We start from the raw sequence: 19,728 nt of genomic DNA, 5'->3' as shown, positions 1-19,728 counted from the left end.
ACATTAGATTTTTGTAGGTCTGTTATCTGGTGGGCTTGGCTAGTTTTCTCTGCTCTGGGGTTCATAAGGCCAAAATCAAGGAGTCAACAGGGCCATATTCTTTTCCTTCTTTCCTTCGTTCCTTCGTTCCTTCCTTCCTTCCTTCCTTCCTTCCTTCCTTCCTTCCTTCCTTCCCTTTCTCTAAGAGAGGATTAATTCCAGGCTCATTTAAGCTGTTGCTGAATCCAGTTCCTTGAGGTTATAGGACCGAAGTCCTGGTTTCCTTGCTGGCTGTCAGCCAGGGGTCATCCTCAGCTTCTAGAGGCTGCTTGCAGTCCCTGACTTGTGGTCCCTTCCTGTATCTTCAGATCCGGTAAGTGTGGGTTGAGTCCTTCTCACATTTATTCTCTCTCCGACCTACCCCTCTGCCTCATCTCTCTTCTGCCCTCTCCTGTTATCTCTCTCTGACTCCAGCTGGATATATCTCACTGCTTTTAAGGGCTCAAGTGATTGGAGATGGCCAGCCCACACAATCTAGGACATCTCCCTATCACGAGACCCATAACTTTAATCACATCTGCAAAGTCCCTTTTGTATGAAATCTGGATTAGTGTCCTTTGGTTGCTGTAACAAATTACCACTAATTTGGTGGCTTAAAACAACACAAAGTTATCTTACAGTTTGGGAGATCAGAAGTCCTCAAATCAAGGTGAAGGGTGGGCTGCATTTCTTCTAGAGGCTCTAAGAGAATCTGTTTCCTTACCTTCAGCTTCTAAGAGGCATTCCCTGGCTCCTGGATCCTTCCTCCATCTGCAAAGTCAGCAGCATAACATCTTCAAGTCTTTCTCTCTCTCTGATATCAGCTTCTATCCTCACATTTCCTTCTCTGACTCTGGCCTTCTTGTCTTCCTATTCTAAGGACCTGTGATGACACTGGGCTCACCTGGATAATCCAGAATAATTTCCTATATCAAGAACCTTAACTCAACCACATCTGCAGAGTCCTTCTTGCCATGTAAGGTAACATTTTCAATTTTGGGGATTAGGACATGGGGTTGTTCTGCTTACCACAGGGTGAAAATATCAAAACTATTACTATCAAACATTAAAAAATGTTGTGGGAAATATATGCATATGTCTGAAAGAATAAAGTTATTCTTGGATCCCACGGGTTGAAGGAAGACTCAGCCTTGATGTGTTAAGGCGAGAATCTCGAGGTGGAGAAAGAATATAAAGAGAGGCAAAGTAAACATTCTGTGGGAGGAAGGGGGTTGGTTGAGAAGAAAACACTGCAGACAATACACATTAAGTTCAATCTATGTTAGAAGCAGTGAAAGATTGGATTGAAACTTCAGAATATTAAAGGAAGTGGGGTACCATCTGAAAATGTTCTCTCAGTAGGAAGTAGAGAGTGATGAAGTGGAAAGCAATTAAGAGGTTAAAACTATAGGGGATCATAGGGGAGGAGAGGAAAAAATAAAACAAGACGAAACCAGAGAGGGAGACAAACCATAAGAGACTCTTAATCATAGGAAACAAACTGAGGGTTGTTGGAGGGGAGGGGGTGAAGGGATGGGGTAGCAGGGTGATGGACATTAAGGAAGGTATGTGATGTAATGAGCACTGGGTATTATATAAGACTGATGAATCACAGACCTGTACCTCTGAAACCAATAACACATTATATGTTAATTAATTGAATTAAAATAAAAATAAAAAAATAAAACTAGAGGGGAAATATGGTAAAATAGAGGCAATCCAACCAAAGAATTAAGTTCCCAAAGGAAGAAGCATTAAGATCAAAAAGCAAATGAAAAACTAAGGAAATTTTGATCACATATGGTAGACCAGATGTAAATATTTTTAAAAGATAGAGAACTTTTTCAACAGCGTAAGAAAATAGGCAAAGTACATAAACAGATTATTCATAAAAGACATACAAATGCCTGATTATGTGTGATAAAACTTCATCCTCCTCAACCATCCATGAAATGCAGATTAATATGAAATGTTATCAAGCTATCAAAATGACAGACATCCAAAGATAGTAATGTACAATTCTGGCAAGGATGTGGTGGCCACCCGGGTATTCTTGTAAACAGCTGGTGTGGGTAGAAATTGGCACAACCTTTTTGGAAGCAATTTAGTCACATGTATCAAGAACTGTAAAAATGTTTTATCTGTTTGTCTATGAATTCTAAAGTCTATCCTAAGGAAGTAATCAGAGCTATGGAGAAAGATTTTGGTTTAAACATGTTTGTTGCAATTATCAGTACTAGTTAAAAAACTTAAAACGGAATATCTAACAACAGGGAAATACTGAAGCACATTCTTGTACCTCTAGACTAGGCGTTGACAAACTTTTTCTAAAGGACCAAATAGTAAATATTTTCAGTTTTGCAGGCCATATGGTCTTTGTTGCAACCACTCAGCTCAGCTGTTCTAGTGTGAAAGTAGCTTCAGATGATACACATATGAATGAATGTAGCTCTGTTTTAAAACCTCTGTTTTAAAAACAGGACCAGATTTGACCATAGGTCAATACGCCATAGTTTGCCAAACCCCGATGTATGTGATAAAATGTTACAGAACTGTTAAAAACTATTTTGAGAAACAGTTAGTGACTAAGTTAAAAAAAAAAACAACTTAGAACACTAAATAGAATATGATACACCAAAATATTAATTAGAAGAAAAGTTTGGTAGAAAATATAGCAAAATGTTTATGTCAATAATAACTTGATGCTTGAATTACCTATCTTTATTTTCTACTTTATCCTTTTTTGGGGCATTTTTCAAATTTTCTCCACAATAAATGCATTTTAGTTTTGTACTCTATAAAAATAGTTTGCCTATTTTTCTTTAAAGCTTTGACATAACACAAAGAATCACTAAAAACAGTTCTATTGGGATGGCAGAACTATGGATGAATTTCAAAAAATACTTTTATGGTATTTAAACTTGATTTAATAAGGACATTTTTTAAATTTTAAAAATGAAGAAAACATACTACAGCATTAGTGCAAACTCTAGTTGTGTTCACAACAAAAGGATAACTTGATTCTCTTTGGAAACAAGAGCTCTGTGAAAAAATAATATAATAATTATGAGACAAATTAACCCCACAGGCAGAAATGTGATTTCAAAGAGATGGATTGCATTTATTTTCAGAATCAAATTTCTTCTATTTCCCTGCTATAGAGCATTTGTCTCTTTATATTTTTAGAATTGCAAATATCATACTGGCTATTTTCTGACGCTCACAAGGTAATTTTAGGTGGCACTGGCCATTGCAAATGAATCTGGAACTCACTCTGGATGATGCTGGTGCACGGAGACCTTGCTAATCATTGGCGATGGCCAGGCACTGTACTGGCATTTTACACAGAGGGTCGTGTTTAACCCTCACCCTATGTCAAGAAAGAAGTGCTAATATGCCTATTTTGCAGGTAAGAATGTTGACATTCAGACGTGACTTTGCCAAAATCACACAGGATATGGATCTGTTTTTGTAGGACATTAGAATCCATGTTCTTGCTACTACATTATACTTTCCTCATTTTGACCAGCATGTTTTGAAATTTTACACCTAATTTAGGACACTAAAGTGGAGCCAAATTTTTAAAAATTTTCTCAATACCAGATCTCCAAAATATACATTTTCTTTCAAGTGGCTGACATTTTTCCAAAATTGATTGCCACGTTGATGCCAAAGATTGAAAATAAAGAATTTGTGTAGGGCTAGAGACCTCAATGCCTTTTGTTGACCCATATGTAATTGGACATAAAAATGTCTTCAGTTGTCAGAGGACTACTATAGGATTTAAAAGTGAGAGAATGGAAGTGAAGGTCATTCTCAAACTGCAGCTTTGATCCTGGGGGGTTTGTAAAGAGAGACATTCACTGCCTTTACACTGAGAAGTTCTGCTTCCGCAGGTCTGGGATGGAGTCCAGTTTTCAACAAGCTCCCAGGTGATTATGATTCAGTGTGGTCCAAACCACACTCTCAGAAACACCAGGCTGGACAAATATTGGGGCTTATGGAACTTTTTTAGAGGGTTATGGGCAGATCCATTTGGTTCCTGGTTCAGGCTGAAATGCTGTGCTGTGTCTAATTGAAGAGATTGGATTGTTTGCCTCTCTCCCACCCACCTGCATCCTGGAAGATTGCAGTTTAACCCTAAGAGTGGAGAAGGCAGGTGTGAGCCTGTTCCCAGAAAGGACAGTTTTGGGGACTACAGCCAAGGAATTGGTAGGAGTCACTGAGTTGATGCTCTGCTTCTGGAAATTGATCAAGTTGAGCAAATTTTAATTTGCCTTCTGATTTCACTGACTCGTATATTAATAACACAAAAACAATGTTTTATTTCAAGTGGGAAAGCACAAGATTATTCTGAGAAAAAATCAAATATACTAGCAGAATTATTTAATAACACTTTGCCAATAAAGATTGATACCCTTCTTGAATTTGTTTCATTCAAAAGACCTTCCAAGTTTTTGGAACAGGGAGGTTACAGTTGGGCACTTGGAGAAGTACTGGCATGGAACCCAGCTGGGAAAAGTGCCCGTTTGCTGTGTGGGGTGTGTGTATGGCATTAGAGATGGGGTCTCAGTCTGACGAGGATGATTCCATTGCCTGGAATCAAGGATGAACCAGAAGGGCACTTATAAGAGCAAGACTTTATTCCCAAGGGGCTCTCTGGTGCTCGGATACTTGCCTTTATAACATTTGCCTTCCCTGGGAGCCAAACTATGCAAATGGTACTGTACTGCTCAAGGTTGGTTCCACATTGCCCAGGGCACATGGCTCAGTGGAAAGCACTTGCTTGGAGTTTGAGGACATATGTTTAAGTTCCATCCTGGGGGTGCCTGGGTGGCTCAGTTGGTTAAGTGTCTGCCTTCAGCTCTGGACATGATCCCAGGGTGGTGCGATTGAGCTCCACGTTGGGCTCCCTGCTCAGCAGGGAGCCTGCTTCTCTGTCTCCCCGCCCTGCTCGTTCTCTCTCTCTCTCTCTCTCTCAAATAAATAACATCTTAAAAAAAAAAAGTTCCATCCTGGCTACTGACCAGGTTTTTGGCCCCTTGAGCAAGGCATATACCTCTATGAGCCTTTCTTTCATCATTTATAAAATATAAATAGTGAATAATAAATCAATAAAATTCACAGGGCATGTGTGGGATCTTAAGTAAAATGTTGTAGGTATATATACTTTGTAAATATATATGTATGACATAAATTATAAGTAATAATAATGATACTTGTAATAATTATCACTGTGGCAATGTCTAGGACTGCATTAATTTGTTCTTTCCTTCTCTGTGAAACAGGGGCTAGATATAAAGAATTTTCTTTTAAATAGCCATAAAGAAAATGTAAATCATTATTCTTTGAGGGTGTACTTGTTAGTTTGAAGATGATCAAGCATTTGGCACTCCATGTGGCATATAAAATTGTTGATCAAGTTAGGTAAACCAGTTTTTAAAAATTATAAATCAGGTAAAAAGTAATGTAAATATAAAGTAATTTCTTATGGGACTTAGAAACTATTTTTGTAGGCAATTACAAAAATGACATTCAAGATGTGTTTTGGGCAATGCTATTGAATAGGGATAGTATTAAAATTATTATTATGATTTTTAAAAATTTTTATTTATTTGAGAGAGAGAGAGCACACAAGCAGGGGGAGGAGCAGAGGGAGCAGCAGACTCCCCGATGAACAGGGAACCCGATACGGGGCTCTATACCAGGACCCTAAGATCTTGACCTGAGCTGACGGCAGAAGCTTAACCGACTGAGCCACCCAGGCACCCTGGTATGGTATTAAAATTATTAATACGTTTCTCACTTTGTACCTTTTCGTAGGGTGCGCCTCATCATTTCCAACCAGAGGCATTAATTGCCTTACGAAATATTAGAATCATCATACCAAAAGTGGAGACAGAAAGAAAGGCAAGGCTTTGGCTTCCAAAACTGGAAATTAGAGTTAATTGTAAGAGTTTATTAGAAGACTGAAGAAATTTCTACTGTCTGATTTCTCAAGTCATCCTCAAATACACCAAGAGCAAATGTGGAGGTCTTAGTGTATTATTATACTTTGCAGTAAGGACTCAGGATCTGACATGAGGGAAGTTGGAGTCAGAGAAGAAGGGGTAGTAGGAAGCCCTCTCTCTGATGAAAGAAGGCAAAGAGAGGCAGAGTTAAGACAAAGAGCTGAGCTGTGTGTGTCTTGTTTCTTTGTGTCTGTCATCATTCCAGGAGTGAGATAGGGGAGCAAGAAGCATGGAGCTTGAAGACATACACATGCAACGGGTTCATACCTCACTCTTCAGGAAATCAACAATGTCATTTATTTGCTGTTGCATGTTGAACCTCACATTCAACATGGCACTAGAGCAAGATGGCGCCAGACACCTCTAGATTGGATGTACAGAGACATCTGGGGACTGGTGTGAGATAGTCCCTGGTTACCTATGTCCTGATTATGTTTTATTCAGCAATGTGAAGGTGTCTTGGATTCCAGTGAAAAGGCAGAAGCTTGGAGTCTGGACAAGGACACCTTACTTAGAAGGGCCTTTGTGACTGGAAACAAATGCCATGAACTGTGGAACCCTCAGCAAGTAACAGCAAAGTATTTCCAAGAGACTAGGAAAATTAACCACACATTGGTAGAGACCAGCACAGAGCCCAAACTGGAGTAAGTGTCCACATCAGAGACCAGTGGTCCTCAGAGAAAAACTCCACGGACAGATGTTTTTACCCTGCTGCTGTAACGTTATGTACATGTCCTCTTGTGAACAGAAAACACCAAATGAGCTTCCTAGCATTCTGGTTTTGCAGGCTTAGTCTACTACACTACATAATACCACCAGAGTGAGTATTATCTTTTTTCAAAGTTCTCTGTTTTGGTCGTACCTGGTATGTGCTTGCATCCTTTACTCACCTGATTCTCTTTCAGTGTCATCTGCCCCTGTTCTTTACACCCAAGGAAGGTCCTAACACATCTAAAAATCTTCTCGTTTTGTTGTACTCTCTGAACAAAGTTGGCAGGAAAGAAGCCAATCCTGTCTTGAATTTTCCCCTGAAAGGAAAAAGGAGGCATGCATCCACAATTGTAGCATTTGTTGTAATTACAGTTACCAAGTGATAGTTTTTTTTTTTTAAAGAAAAAGAAATACTTACTTTCCACCAGTCTTCATTTGTATCTTCTAGAAGAGTAATCATGTCTCCTGGCCTATAATGAAGAGTGAACGGGTTGAGCGGGGAAGGAGAGGGGGGAAGAAAAGAAAAAAAAAAAGATGACACTTCAGGGTCACAAGTAATTGTTTTTCATTTCATAAATACTTCATAAATAGAAGTAAAATAAACATGACTTTTTTCTCAGTTCTTCCCACCCATGAAAATAGATTTGTTATACATTCAAAACAAGTATTATTTCCATGCTGCATTTTTAAAAAATGATACTAGCTTTATTTTTTTAAAAGGTTTTATTTATTTCGAGAGAGAGACAGAGTGTGTGAGTGAGTGCAGGGGAAGAGGCAGACACAGAAGGAGAGAGAGAATCTCAAGCAGACTGCACGTTGAGCTCAGAGCCTGACTCAGGGCTCTATCCCACAACTGCAAGATCATGACCTGAGCCAAAATCAAGAGTCAGGTGCTTAACCGATTGAGCCACCCAGGTACCTCAATATTAGTTTTATTTTTACACATAGAGAAGGGTCCTCTATTATTTCTGGAAGTTTTCTAGTCATACTTGCCACTTTCTGTTATGGATGTGATATTATAATAGATCTTTCAGAGGATATTATTATGTTTTTAAAATAATATCTTTCCTTTATTGAATTCTTTGTTTCCTGTAGAATTGGTTGGCCTCCTCTTTATTTTATTGCTTCTCCTTCATGTTAAGGGATTTTCTTCAACATCTGTGTTTCTTGGTTGTTTCTTCTTCTTTTTTTTTCTTCTTGGTTGTTTCTTTACATTAATGGCTGAAAACAGAGGTAGATGGGTATGGACAGCTGGTCAAGCTTCTCTACTATTATACCCATCTGCGTCTGCACTGTGTCTCTCTCCCACATGCCAGAGCTAATTTCAGGCTCTGCTTAAGAGAGCAGGGTGTGTTGACTGGGGCATCTCATTTTTGGATGCTTGAAAGTGTAGCAGGCAAGCAGTCTGCGGCCTCCTACCATTACCCCAATGGCTAAAACAGGGGGCTCTCTTAACCTTGGTGAGGGAGAGGTCAGTTTATTCTCCTGTTAAGTACAGCTGCCTTTTCCCTCCCTCCCCCTGCTCTCTAGATGGTCTGGGATCTAGAGTTATCGAAACACAACTCTTTGTCTTTCTCAGACTTGCATGCTCATACAAGAGCCCTCCTCACGCATGGGTCCCCTTTCTTCTGAGTACAGGTGTTCCTTTGATTCTGGAGTCAAACACCGTTGCAGCCTATTGCTCATTATAAGCAGTGATGTGGTGTCATGAACACAGCTGGGAGCCTGTATCGGTTATATATTGCCATGATAATGCTGTGTAATGTACAGTCACAAAACAATGGCTCACTCACATGCTTGGGTGTTGGCTGGCTATTGGCTGGGATGATTGGGGAGACTTTGCCTTATTTCCTGTTTCTCATACCTCAGAAGGCTAATTTGCACATTCATGGCAATGCCAGAATTTTAAGAGCAGCAAATGGAAACATGCAAAACACATAAGGACTTCAAGGCCAGGCTTGGAATTGACACATTGTCAATTGGTCTGAGGCCAGTCCAGACTCAAGGGATGGGATGGGGCTCCATCTGTGTGGTGACAGGAACTGTAAAGTCCCGTGGCAAAGGGCAAGAAAATAGGAAAGGTTGAAGAATTTGGGTCATTAATGCAATCAAGCCACTGGAGACACCCTCATGGTCTTCAGTGAATTTGCTGAGTTCAGTGTCTCCTTGAATGTGCCCCTACACCTAAAAATTACTCTTTCCTGAGCATGCTTTGGTCTCCACACATCTTTACTATTCTCAACTCTATTTGCTGTAGTTTGCTAGGAAGTTCTCAAGATTTGGGGGTCTCAGATACTATTATTTCTTGTTTTCTAGTACTGTTATGAATGTATTCTTAAAAAAATATATTTTCTGACATTTTAAGGGATTGGAGCAAGAGAGGAAGTAGATCTGTGGGCTCATTTTGCTATTCTGATTCAATCTCCTCTGCTGTCATTTTCAATTCTCAGTTAATATCTGACTTCATAGGGGATTCCAAATAGAACAGCTTGTTGCACCTGAAGCATTAAACACGAGTGGCATTTTGGTATTTCAACAGGCACAGTTCTGTGCTGATGCCACAGAAAGTGAGATGGTTGAAAATCACTCTTTTCCCAGGTGAGGGATTTAATTAAGTAGCAAGGATGAAAGCTGATGTAGAAAAATCTTTCTAGCTCCACCAGATTTTACTTAACGTAATAACCCAAGAAACCATGTGTTAGCATCAAGTCCAATGACTTTGCTGATGGCTTGGTAGAAACTGGAAGTAAGGAATAAAGCTGGAGGTGGGGGAGGTACATTTTCCTAAGGGTGAAAAAGGATGCTGCCCTTTTGGTTGGATCCCGCTGGTTTTACAGTCTAGATAGAGACTCATTTTTTACTATGGTCAGAGGTGGGCAGTCCCTGAGCATATGGCCCATGGTAACTAAACCACATATTAGAATGAGGCACTCACTGGAACACATGCTATAATTTTATGAGCAATACCAGATATTCTCTTGACAGTGTGATGGGGATTGTCTTATCCTATAAAAGAGCACTGCCAGGACCAGAAAATTCCTTAGTGAGGGAGGAGAGCTACATTCAACTACTTATTCCTTTTTTGATGTTTGTTTACCCACTCAACAAATATTCCAGAATGCCAACTCTTGGTACTCTTTGGAGAATAATGTCCTCACTGGAGTTAATGTTCTAGTGAGAAAGATGGATACAAATAAGCAAAGAGATAACACGACATATAATCACAAATTGTCATAAGGGCTATGAAGGGAATAGATAACAGTGCAGTTATAAAGCATAAGGGTAGGGTCTGGATATTAGCCAACTACTCTAATCATCTGGTGGAGACAGCTAATGTCTCTTTTTCACTGCAGGCAGGATCTTGCCCCAGGCAGCACTTGAATCCAAGATATCAATGCTCTGACATCTGGGTCAGCAAACCCATGGCCCGTGGGGTTTGCCCTGCCCCTTGCCCCTGCCTGGCATCACCCATCAATCTCGGCACTCATGCCACTGCACCTGCACTCAGACTTACACTCCTTTTCAACACAGGGTTCAGGCTTATGGATCTGAGTAGGCAAGTAAGATAAAACCACTCTGTGTAATATAATATTTTTGATTAAATTAATTAATTAATTTTCAAAATATTTTATTTGTTTATTTGACAGAGAGAGAGAGCACAAGCAGGGGGAGAGGCAGGCAGAGGGAGAGGGAGAAACAGACTCCCCACTGAGCTGCTGGGAGCCTGATTTGAGGCTCCATTCTAGGACCCTGGGATCATGACTTGAGCTGAAAGCAGATGCTTAACTGACAGCCACCCAGACACCCCTTTAATTTATTTTTTAAAAGGTGTGTTGACCCAGTTTTGAAACTCTGGCTACAGGCCGGTCAGTTCCCCTCAAGCAACTGGTTAAGTCAACACCCCAACCACTTCCTTTCAGACTCTGACAATCCAGGCCATGAAGCACTAGCCCCAACCCTACCTGCTCCTGGGACCAGGGACCAGACAACTAGGGACAGCCCTTATGTCCTGGAACCTGTGAAATTATTCAAATTCGCTAATCCACAGGGAGCCTGGGAAACCAGCTAGCCCCAGTTGTTGGCCATACATAAGCTGCCCCTACAGCCTGAGTGTGCTGTTCCCCTGACTCCCAGCTGCAAGCCTGAGTGGCCTGTGTGGCTGCCCTCCACTATTAACTGTGAGATCTCTGCTCAATCAGTTCTCAACTTCGTTCTCTTCTCCCATCATGGTGTTGGTGCACTATGTCCTGCCATCAAAGAGCTAAGCGCAAACATTCTGCCCACTCGCTCTGCAGAGGGAAAGCCTTTCCATTGTTCCTGCAGGAATGGAGGCCTAATGCCTAAAGATCCTCCTTCCTGTGGTTGGTCTTAGGATGGACACTGCCAGTGCATGGCTCTCTGCCTCCAACTGTTTCATGTTTCTGTGGCCAACCAGGCCTCTCTCCATGGAACAATTCTTTCTCATTTTGGGTTTTCACAGTCCAGAGTCCTGTTCTGGCCTAACAGTTACTCTCTTTCTTTCAGGAGACCTTATATTCCTGATCCATAATGTGCAGATTTTATAATTTAAATTTATTTCCAAATTCCTGGGGATGAACTTGTCCAATTTGGCCTCCAAATATTTTTTTAAAAAGTTCCCTTTGCTTAATTCAATCAGATCATCCTAAGTTCAGGTAAGCATTCTGCTGTACTGTACCCAAGAATTATACATGTACACAATATAATGTAATCCATAAGCGGTAAAGGGATCAGGTCCCTCTTTGGTGCAGACTGTTAGAGCACCGCAGCTGGTCTTTTCTTTTGGTTTGCTCAGTAACATTGGACTTGGATCCAGAGGAAGACTTTTGGGTTGGTTATATCATGATTTTTGGAAAGTCTTGACATGATGAGGGAACTGTGTGCTATCATCAAGAGTAGGAACAGCTAACTGCAGAATTACGGCTCAACAGTGAAGGGACAGAGTTGATCCGTGAGTGAGTGAGTGTGTGTGTGTGTGTGTGTGTGTGCGTGGGAACTAGATGGCTGCTATCTGGTTCTTTTTCAGCAGTCCTCTGCCTCCCTCATCTCTCAATTTTGCACTTGGACATAGGTACCTCTCTCTTCTACCACCAGGGAAATTGGTTTCAGGGACTTAGAGGCCACGGGGTCACAGAGTGTATGGTTGATGTCACCTGAGCCCAGCCAGCTTCAGGGAGCTCTTCTGCAAGGTGCTATGGCGATGGTTTGGTCTTCTAGGGGTGAGTTTCTGGAGGGTGGAGAAGGAGTTGTCCTGAGGCCCCCTGCTCAGTCTCGCCTGTCCCAATTTATGGGGACCATAAATTCCTAGGACTGCAGACACCGACACCTTCCTGATGAGACCACCTCATTTGAGAAGCCCCTTCTGCACTGTCTCAGACAACCTGAGACCTCAGACTGGCCCTCCATTGGGAGGCACAGGGACAAGGAAGGATGTTCTGGGCTCTTTTTGTTTTCACAACGTTTTGGATATACTGAATATTCTGGAATGCAAACGACATTTGTTTTTCTTTATTCCTCCATCTCTGCCTATGGAGTCAAAGGAAATTATAGGACATCTGAGTATTTTTTGAATGCTTGTTACATGGTAGGTTTTGGGTCTGTGTGGAGTGTACAAAAGAAATATGCTGGCGGGGGAGGGGACAAACAAGTGTGGAACTGATCCCAAACAAAAATCCCAACATATATGCTTCATTGAGACTCAGTGATATTTATATAAGTATATACTATACATAACAAATACTTAATTAACTATATTTATTTTTCAAAGTTGCTGTGTGGATTGGATGAGAACACATATGTGGAAGGCTTTAGCCCTGATTGATATACATTAAGGACTCAAAAGTTCTAATTTCTTCCTGAAAGTGTAATTTTTTCACGTGGGAATTAGAAGATCCAGGGATTATTACCTTTCAAGTGGGTGTTCCCTTAGGATTTTGGCAGGGATGGTTGGTTCATGAAATCATCTTTGGCCTCTTAAGTGGCTTCAGTGTGATTCAGAGCTTTGAAAAAGCTTTTCTCTCATTTTACATCTGCCCCTCCCTCTTGCCCTTCACCCCAGGTAGTAACGGGAAAGGTGTGGCAAGGGCTGGGGGCTGGGAGCTATACTGGTCCCCCCCCCGCAGCCACTGATTATGACAGGGATGTTGGAATCATGGAGGAGGACAGCCAAATAGTCCGGAGAGGGACAGGAGGTTTACTAAATGAAGCAGGCACAGCCAGCTGCATCTGCACACAAGTAAGAAGGTTCGGAGAGACTTCACCAGTTAAAGGCAGGATTTGAATCCACTACTAACACCACTAAATCAAGCTGCCTCTTACACCCCCCAAGCCTTGTGAAACTCATCAGAATTGCCCATTTGACTCTGCCAAATATTTTTCAGATATCTTTAGTATTTCTTACCCTTTTCTATTCATTAGGAACAAAAAACCAACCAAACAACACCACAATCCAACTGACCAACCAACCCAAACCAAACAAATGAACAAAAACTGAATCAGTCTTATAGCAACCAGAGTTACTCAGCCAAAAGAGATGTGCTGGAAAAACCCAGTCAGGGGAACATAAAAAGGAGCCAAACTGCTCCATTAACTTCAGATCTACTGCTTAATTTTTCACTAGACCTGCTTCTCAATTTCCATAGTCGTGGTCCAGAGCCTTTTACAGTCTGAGCATACAGGTAGGTGACGAGGAACTCCTGAATCTGCAGTTTGATTTTGTCGTAGACCTGGCATCTGTGAGACTGCCTGCTCTTCCCCAAGTCCGGAGAGAGGCTCGGAGAAAAAGCATTCAGCTAAAGGACCATTTGGATGGGATTTGGTAAATGTTCCTGAACTGTCACGGATCACGCTCTCCAGAACCTAATTGGAAGAGGCATCTGGGTGAGAGGATGGCTGCTGAGCACATTAGTGGCATTCAGGAGGAGCTGGGTTTCCTGACATAGTACAGCCTCAGAACATAATATGCATCAGAGACTTTCCTCAAATAGCCTTAATTGCATTTTGATGTCCTGGTGACTGTGAAGATTATTTTTAAATCAAATTGGTGCATTAGAATTACATTTAGTTTTAATTAAGTTGATGCATTTGCCAAGCGGTAATGTACTTAGAGAATGGAAACGAGACACCGAGGGAGTCTTATTCTGTCTTACTCTATCTCAAGGGCTCTCCTATTCTTATTTTATGAAGGATTTATAAAGCCTTACAGAGTGAAGGACATAGCCACGCAAGCTGCTGGCCAAAACCCCGATGCGGACCGGAGTACCGAACGTGACCGAGGATCAGGAAGCCTGTCTTGTAGTCCTGAGTCTGCCACTGGCCCACTGCGTGTCTTCGGGTGTCACAGCTATTCTCAAGTCTGGCAGATACTCAGAAGCTGGGGGAACGCTTAGCCATTCAGACCTCCGAGTGGGATCTGACCCTCTAGGTCTGGGGGGAGCCCAGGAATCTCTATTTTAATAATATTCTCCAGGAGGTTCTTAGGGCTGGTGACAAGTGGTTTAAGAATCCCAACCATAGTTTTCTCCTCTGTCAAATACAAATTGCTTGGGTCACCTCACAGATTTGTGAAAAGAACTCAAGGGGATGTCAGGGAAAATTGGGAAAATTGTGAAAGACTTTGAAACAGGCACAAATATTATAGATCTGGGTGTCTAGTTCACCTTTCTGGCCATCTCCCCCTTTCATTGTCTTTGGGCTACTTTACATATTTCCTACAACTTGTAGAAAACCGGTGATGATGCAAATGACTCTTGTCCCTAAAATGCAACTGAACTGTGTCTGGTGGGATGTAACCAGTTGTTGCCCCGGAGGACTGACCAGTTTGGCATGCATTCGTAAATTCATGTCAGAGCTCCTATCACCTACGTATGTGTGATGCTTGAATTCTCCTTTGTACCAGATGGGACATTACACTGGTTCTCTCATTAATTAATGAGTCAAATAAAAATTTTGACATGTGTTCATTTTATATTTGTATAGACTCATGATTTTACCTTAATTAAAAAAATTATTAGTGAACTAGAGTGACAATTCATGAACACCTTCTGTAGATCACAAGCTTCCTGGTCTTAAAATCAAGACTTAACAATCCTAATAAACTCCTAAGAAGAGATATGAATGGCAAACATGGGAAAAATTAATACATTGTCTCAATCTGCTGATTAGAAGGAATTGTCAACCTCATTAGAGAGCACACCCACACAAGTCAATGCAGGATGAAAAGTTTGGGGTAGGGAAAAGACCAGTGGACCGGAAGCATGCCTCCCTGGGTTCCGGCCGAGCCTCTACTTTCTACCTGTCAGTTCTTGGCCCTGGTTCTCCCAACTTGTCCCCCAAAAGAGAAAGAGCCATAAACTGTCTCATTGGAATATGAACTAAAACAGAGAGGTGTCCATTCACTAAGTTCTACTGAAGTTGAAGATAGTCTTTCCAGAATGAGGACTGGAATGCATGTAATTATGAAAATATGCTCCAACCCGTGCAATGAATTTGCACCATCTCTTTGTAATGGGGTTGGCATTTGCCCCCCATCTCCTACCTCTTAAAGTCATTCTCATGTTCTGCCATTGAACCCTTTCTTCCTTACCCTTTCCTGACTGGAAAGAGAGAATGACTGCTCACTAACCAAGCTGCACAGGCTCCCAGGTCCCCTCTTGCTGGGAGCCTTGGCTTGGTTGTGATGCTACCTCCTTGCAAAGCCTTCCCTGGCCTCCCATGGCAGGTTTGATAGCTCCTTGAGCTGCTGTGGCAGCATCCTGAATTATCTCCTTGCCCACAAGACCTCACATTGGAGCATGCTTTCTTGTCTACTTTTCTTTTTTTTTTTAAGATTTTATTTATTTATTTGACAGAGAGAGACAGCCAGCGAGAGAGGGAACACAAGCAGGGGGAGTAGGAGAGGAAGAAGCAGGCTCCCAGCGGAGGAGCCTGATGTGGGGCTTGATCCCAGAACGCCTGGATCACACCCTGAGCCAAAGGCAGACGCTTAAGGACTGAGCCACCCAGGCGCCTCTCTTGTCTACTTTTCTGCACCCCAATCCTCCCAGCCCGAGGATCACTTGAGTTCTTTGAGGGCAGGGACTGCCAACTGTTCATTGAGCAGCCAGGGGATGCTCATTCACCATGTGGTGAGCAGTGAAGAGATGAAGCAAATCCTGAGAACAGCCACATAAGGGTTAAAAGTCAGTTTTAACTCGATTTCAAGTGGTGCTTTGAAAAAAATCAGAAAGAGATGAATTCAGGCCATCCCATCTCCAGAGGTTCTCGTGAATATTAGCTAATGAGATGAATGGCTGCCTGGTTTCATTCAGACTCAACCACAGAAAAATCCGAGACTCACTGCTTCCAAGAAAGAGGCTGGCAATTCAAGAATCTAAATCCTTATTTGGGATTACAAAAGAAAATAGTTTTCTTTGAAGCCCCCCCCCCCAATTTAGGTGTTCAGACACACACTGAAGTGGAAATTAATTTGTATCTTAGACTTTAATAATATTGGAAAAGCAGTTCCCTCTTTCCCTCTCCTGGCTCCTAAGCTTTTTTCGTTTTTCCTCTTTCTCTTCCCCTTATGAAACATGGCCATTATCATATAAATTTGTTTGGGGAGAACTAATAAAAATGAAAATGACTTAGATGTGGGAAGCCAAAATGGATTCTTTGGAATAGGCATTATATGGCCACTAGAATATGCATCTGAACCGGTCAGTCTTTTATTTACTCCCCATTCTTTATTTCAGAGCCCCTAAAATGTTTTAGGGGTTTGTGTTTACTTGGAGTTATTTACATCTGCTGCTTATTTACATGATACCAGCATGGCGAAGCCATAAGAATTATTCTTACTGATTTTTATTTTTACTTTCTAAAAAATATTTTCTTTACTTGAGAGAGAGAGAACGAGTGCGTGGGGAGGGGCAGAGGCAGGGAGGGAGAGGGACAAGCAGACTGTGTTCAGTGTAGAGCCCTACATGGGCTCCATCCTATGACCCTGAAATCATGACCTGAGTTGAAACCAAGGGTTGGACGCTCAATCCTGAGTCACCCATGTGCCCCTATTCTTAATGATTTTTAAAAAGCATCTTGGTGTGAATAATAAACAGGGGCTCTAAGACTGTTTTGCAGACTTCTGAACTCAACATCAGTGAGGATAATGGGACTAGTTATATTGTAAATGTGGAAGGCAAAAGCTAAGTATGTGCTGTCAAGATCTTGCTAACTGTGTGTGTGTGTGTGTGTGTGTGTGTGTGTGTGAATGAATGCGTATTTGAGTGTGAATGGATGTATGAATGTGTGTGTATATCTGACTGTTAGCGTGTGGGAATGTATGTGCATATGTAAGTGTATCACACACATATACTCACCCACTAGGTTAGGATGACTGTTGGGCACACGGCCTATATGCACTCACGAGGCAGCATATATGGTAACAGTGCCAGTGCTGATTATAATGGGGTTCTCTAGTTTGTATTTCAAGTAGCATTTTAAAAAAGCTTGGCTCATATATTAAGTTGGCCATCCATAAAGTGTAATTTTCAAAACTCTTAAAAAATTTGATAACAAGGATTATTGGTGGAAATTGTTTAAGACCCTAATTTCAGAAGTTTATCTACTATTCAAGTTCATTGCACTCAGATGGAGGAATGGGGTGCTCTTTAATGTTATCAGACCTCAAATGGTCAGTGATAGTCAGGGGATCCTGTGCATGTTGGCACCATGTCTTTAATGTCAGGGGTAAAATGTCATACCTATAAGTCAGCAACTGCGAAATGGACTCAGATGAGGGACAGGGTCTCACAGCCTCCTTTTGGCTAGACAAATTAGATGAAGTCCCACTGGACATGCTCAAAGGCCAGAGAGAACCTTTGACTGTGTTTTTTCAACTATTATATCCTTAGGGTAGTGTTGAGAAGATCCAGAAGACTTGGAAATAAAACATATTGTGAAAAGATGCAAATTAAGAAGGTATCTAAATACACCGTGCACCTCCCTTTCTACTGGGGAAGAAATCCCACCTTTTATTTACATTATCTGGTTTAATACTCAGTCTCCTTAGGAAGGAGAAAACTAAGCCCCCCAAGAGATTACATTGTTGGCTCAAATAGACGCAGCTGGGAAGGATCAGTGCTGGAAGGCAGACCCGGGTCTCTGTGACTCCCTGATAGTGCTCTTTTCTGCCCTGCTGCCTTGTCTGTCCTGCTCTCTGCCCATGCTGGACAGATAAAGCATTATCATGAGAGCTCCAGCAATTTGGGGAGGTAATGGATGACTTTATGAAGGAGGTTTATTTTGCACTGAAAGCCTCTGCCTTCAGACAAAATTTGGAGACCAATGATGGGACCATGGCACTTCTAAGAGGAGGACTCCCTGCCCTAAGACTGAGGGGGCAGAGCCCCGGTATCTCCCTTCTGAGGCCTACTCCTCCATCCCTCAAATGCGAGTGCTCAGTAAGGGCTTACCAGAGCTTCTTCCAAATTGTCTGAAACCCTTTGGTCTCCTTTTCCACCATTTCTTCTTGACAAATAATATTTATCATGGGCTCAAGGCCCATCTCCTCCAGAAAAGAGGTCCTGGCGAAGCCCTCTGAGCTTGGTTTGCTTCCTCTTTTATCGTTTCCATTATATTGTCATGTACTTGACGTGCCCACTGATTGTGCATGGCAGGCACAGCATTAGTTCATTTCGTCTCCATGATACTTGTCCATTCCTTCATCACATATTCATCAATCATATACTATGTTTCAAGAACTGTCCTGTGCTACAGGGAGATATAGGCTAGCAATGACAGATTTGTTCTCATGTTTATAAGGAAGATAGAGGTTCACCAAATAATTCCAGAAATATATAAATACAAGTTGAGGTAAGTGCTTTAAAGGAAAGAAATATGGTGTCATGAAAGGAGCTAATAGAGGAATCACACCCAGACTGGGAGTCAGGAAAGGGTGTACCGAGGAAGTGAAAGCTGAGCTGAGATCTGTGGGAGCATGTGTGTATGCGTGTGATTGCAATGGCGGTGGAGGGTGGATAGCAGGCCTGGTGGGGGTGGGGGGCAGACTGCAGGAAGAAAAAGGCCTTGGCAGGTGATAGCTTGGTCCTTCTGGGGAAGGAAAGAAGCCAGTGTGGAGGGGAGGGAACAGTGGTACAAGACAAAGCGGAGAGGTCCCCAGGGACGAAACTGTGCCCGTCCTGGAGGTCCCCGTATATTCTGTAGTCTTTTCCCAAGGGAAATGGGAGGACATCAGAGACTTTAAAGCAAAAATGTGTGTGTTTTATGAGCAAACTTGAGGTCTGCACAATGATTATCTCCTTTTATAAGTGAAGAAGCAGAGGCTCCTATGGCTTGTGTAACTTTTTGGGGGGTTTTGGGAGGGTCATACAGCTAATGTGTGGCTTGGCTAGGAGTTAAACCCATTTCAAGTGATGCCCACATTTTTTATTCTTAAACAGTCGGGGAATCCATGTTGATACATTCATTCTCTCTTCCTCTGTTTCTCATTTCTTAAGTCTGGAAAGGAAATGTCTACTGCTGGAATATGAATAGAGCTGACTGGAATGGACACTAACAAGCTCCTACTATGTACCATATATTATTATTTTATTTAATTACAGTGTTCCCATAGGAGAAAGCCTTATTATCCCTATTTTGAAGATGACAAAACAGAGAGTCAGGAAGTTAGGTAATATGCTCTATTGTTAGAAAGTAGAGGGGTTAGGATATGAGCCCATTCCATCTGATTCCCAAGTATAGATGCCCCCCCCCTGGTACACTATGCTGTCACCTTAGAGACTTTTCCACACAAGAAGGATGGGAAGGGAGGGGTGAGGGGCAAGACTAGAAACACAGACCATGTAGGGTCTGCTACATCAATCCAGTGAGAGGTGGATATGGGGATGGACACAGCAGATTCAGGCAAAGAGAACTTTGAACTTAGGACTTGAAATTAAATACATTTTAGGCACAAAGTAAAGGGTCACCCCTGGTG

At 41.9% G+C, this 19,728-nt stretch overlaps 1 protein-coding gene across 7 annotated transcripts in view; it reads right to left on the bottom strand.

Annotated features, from left to right (window-relative positions):
* The window catches only part of STAC (SH3 and cysteine rich domain), a 147,282-nt gene that overhangs the window by 8,037 nt on the left and 119,517 nt on the right, over positions 1-19,728 (bottom strand). For 6 of the 7 annotated variants that reach the window (XM_087870075.1, XM_087870073.1, XM_087870076.1 and 3 more), the window contains 2 exons: positions 7,159-7,210; positions 6,920-7,057 (listed from right to left, as the gene is read on the bottom strand). In XM_087870075.1, the coding sequence (XP_087726201.1) occupies positions 6,920-7,057; positions 7,159-7,210 (190 nt within the window). Of the gene's footprint in view, positions 1-742; positions 790-6,919; positions 7,058-7,158; positions 7,211-19,728 lie in introns of all 7 variants that reach the window. The other variant, XM_087870074.1, reaches the window with a different exon arrangement.

This window comes from Ursus americanus, chromosome 20 (genome assembly GCF_024610735.1).
Source record: "Ursus americanus isolate L20-20 chromosome 20, mUrsAme1.1.p, whole genome shotgun sequence".
NCBI lineage: Eukaryota > Metazoa > Chordata > Mammalia > Carnivora > Ursidae > Ursus > Ursus americanus.
The sequence above is the reverse complement of the archived record's forward strand: the minus strand, read 5'-3'. Positions and strand labels throughout refer to the sequence as shown.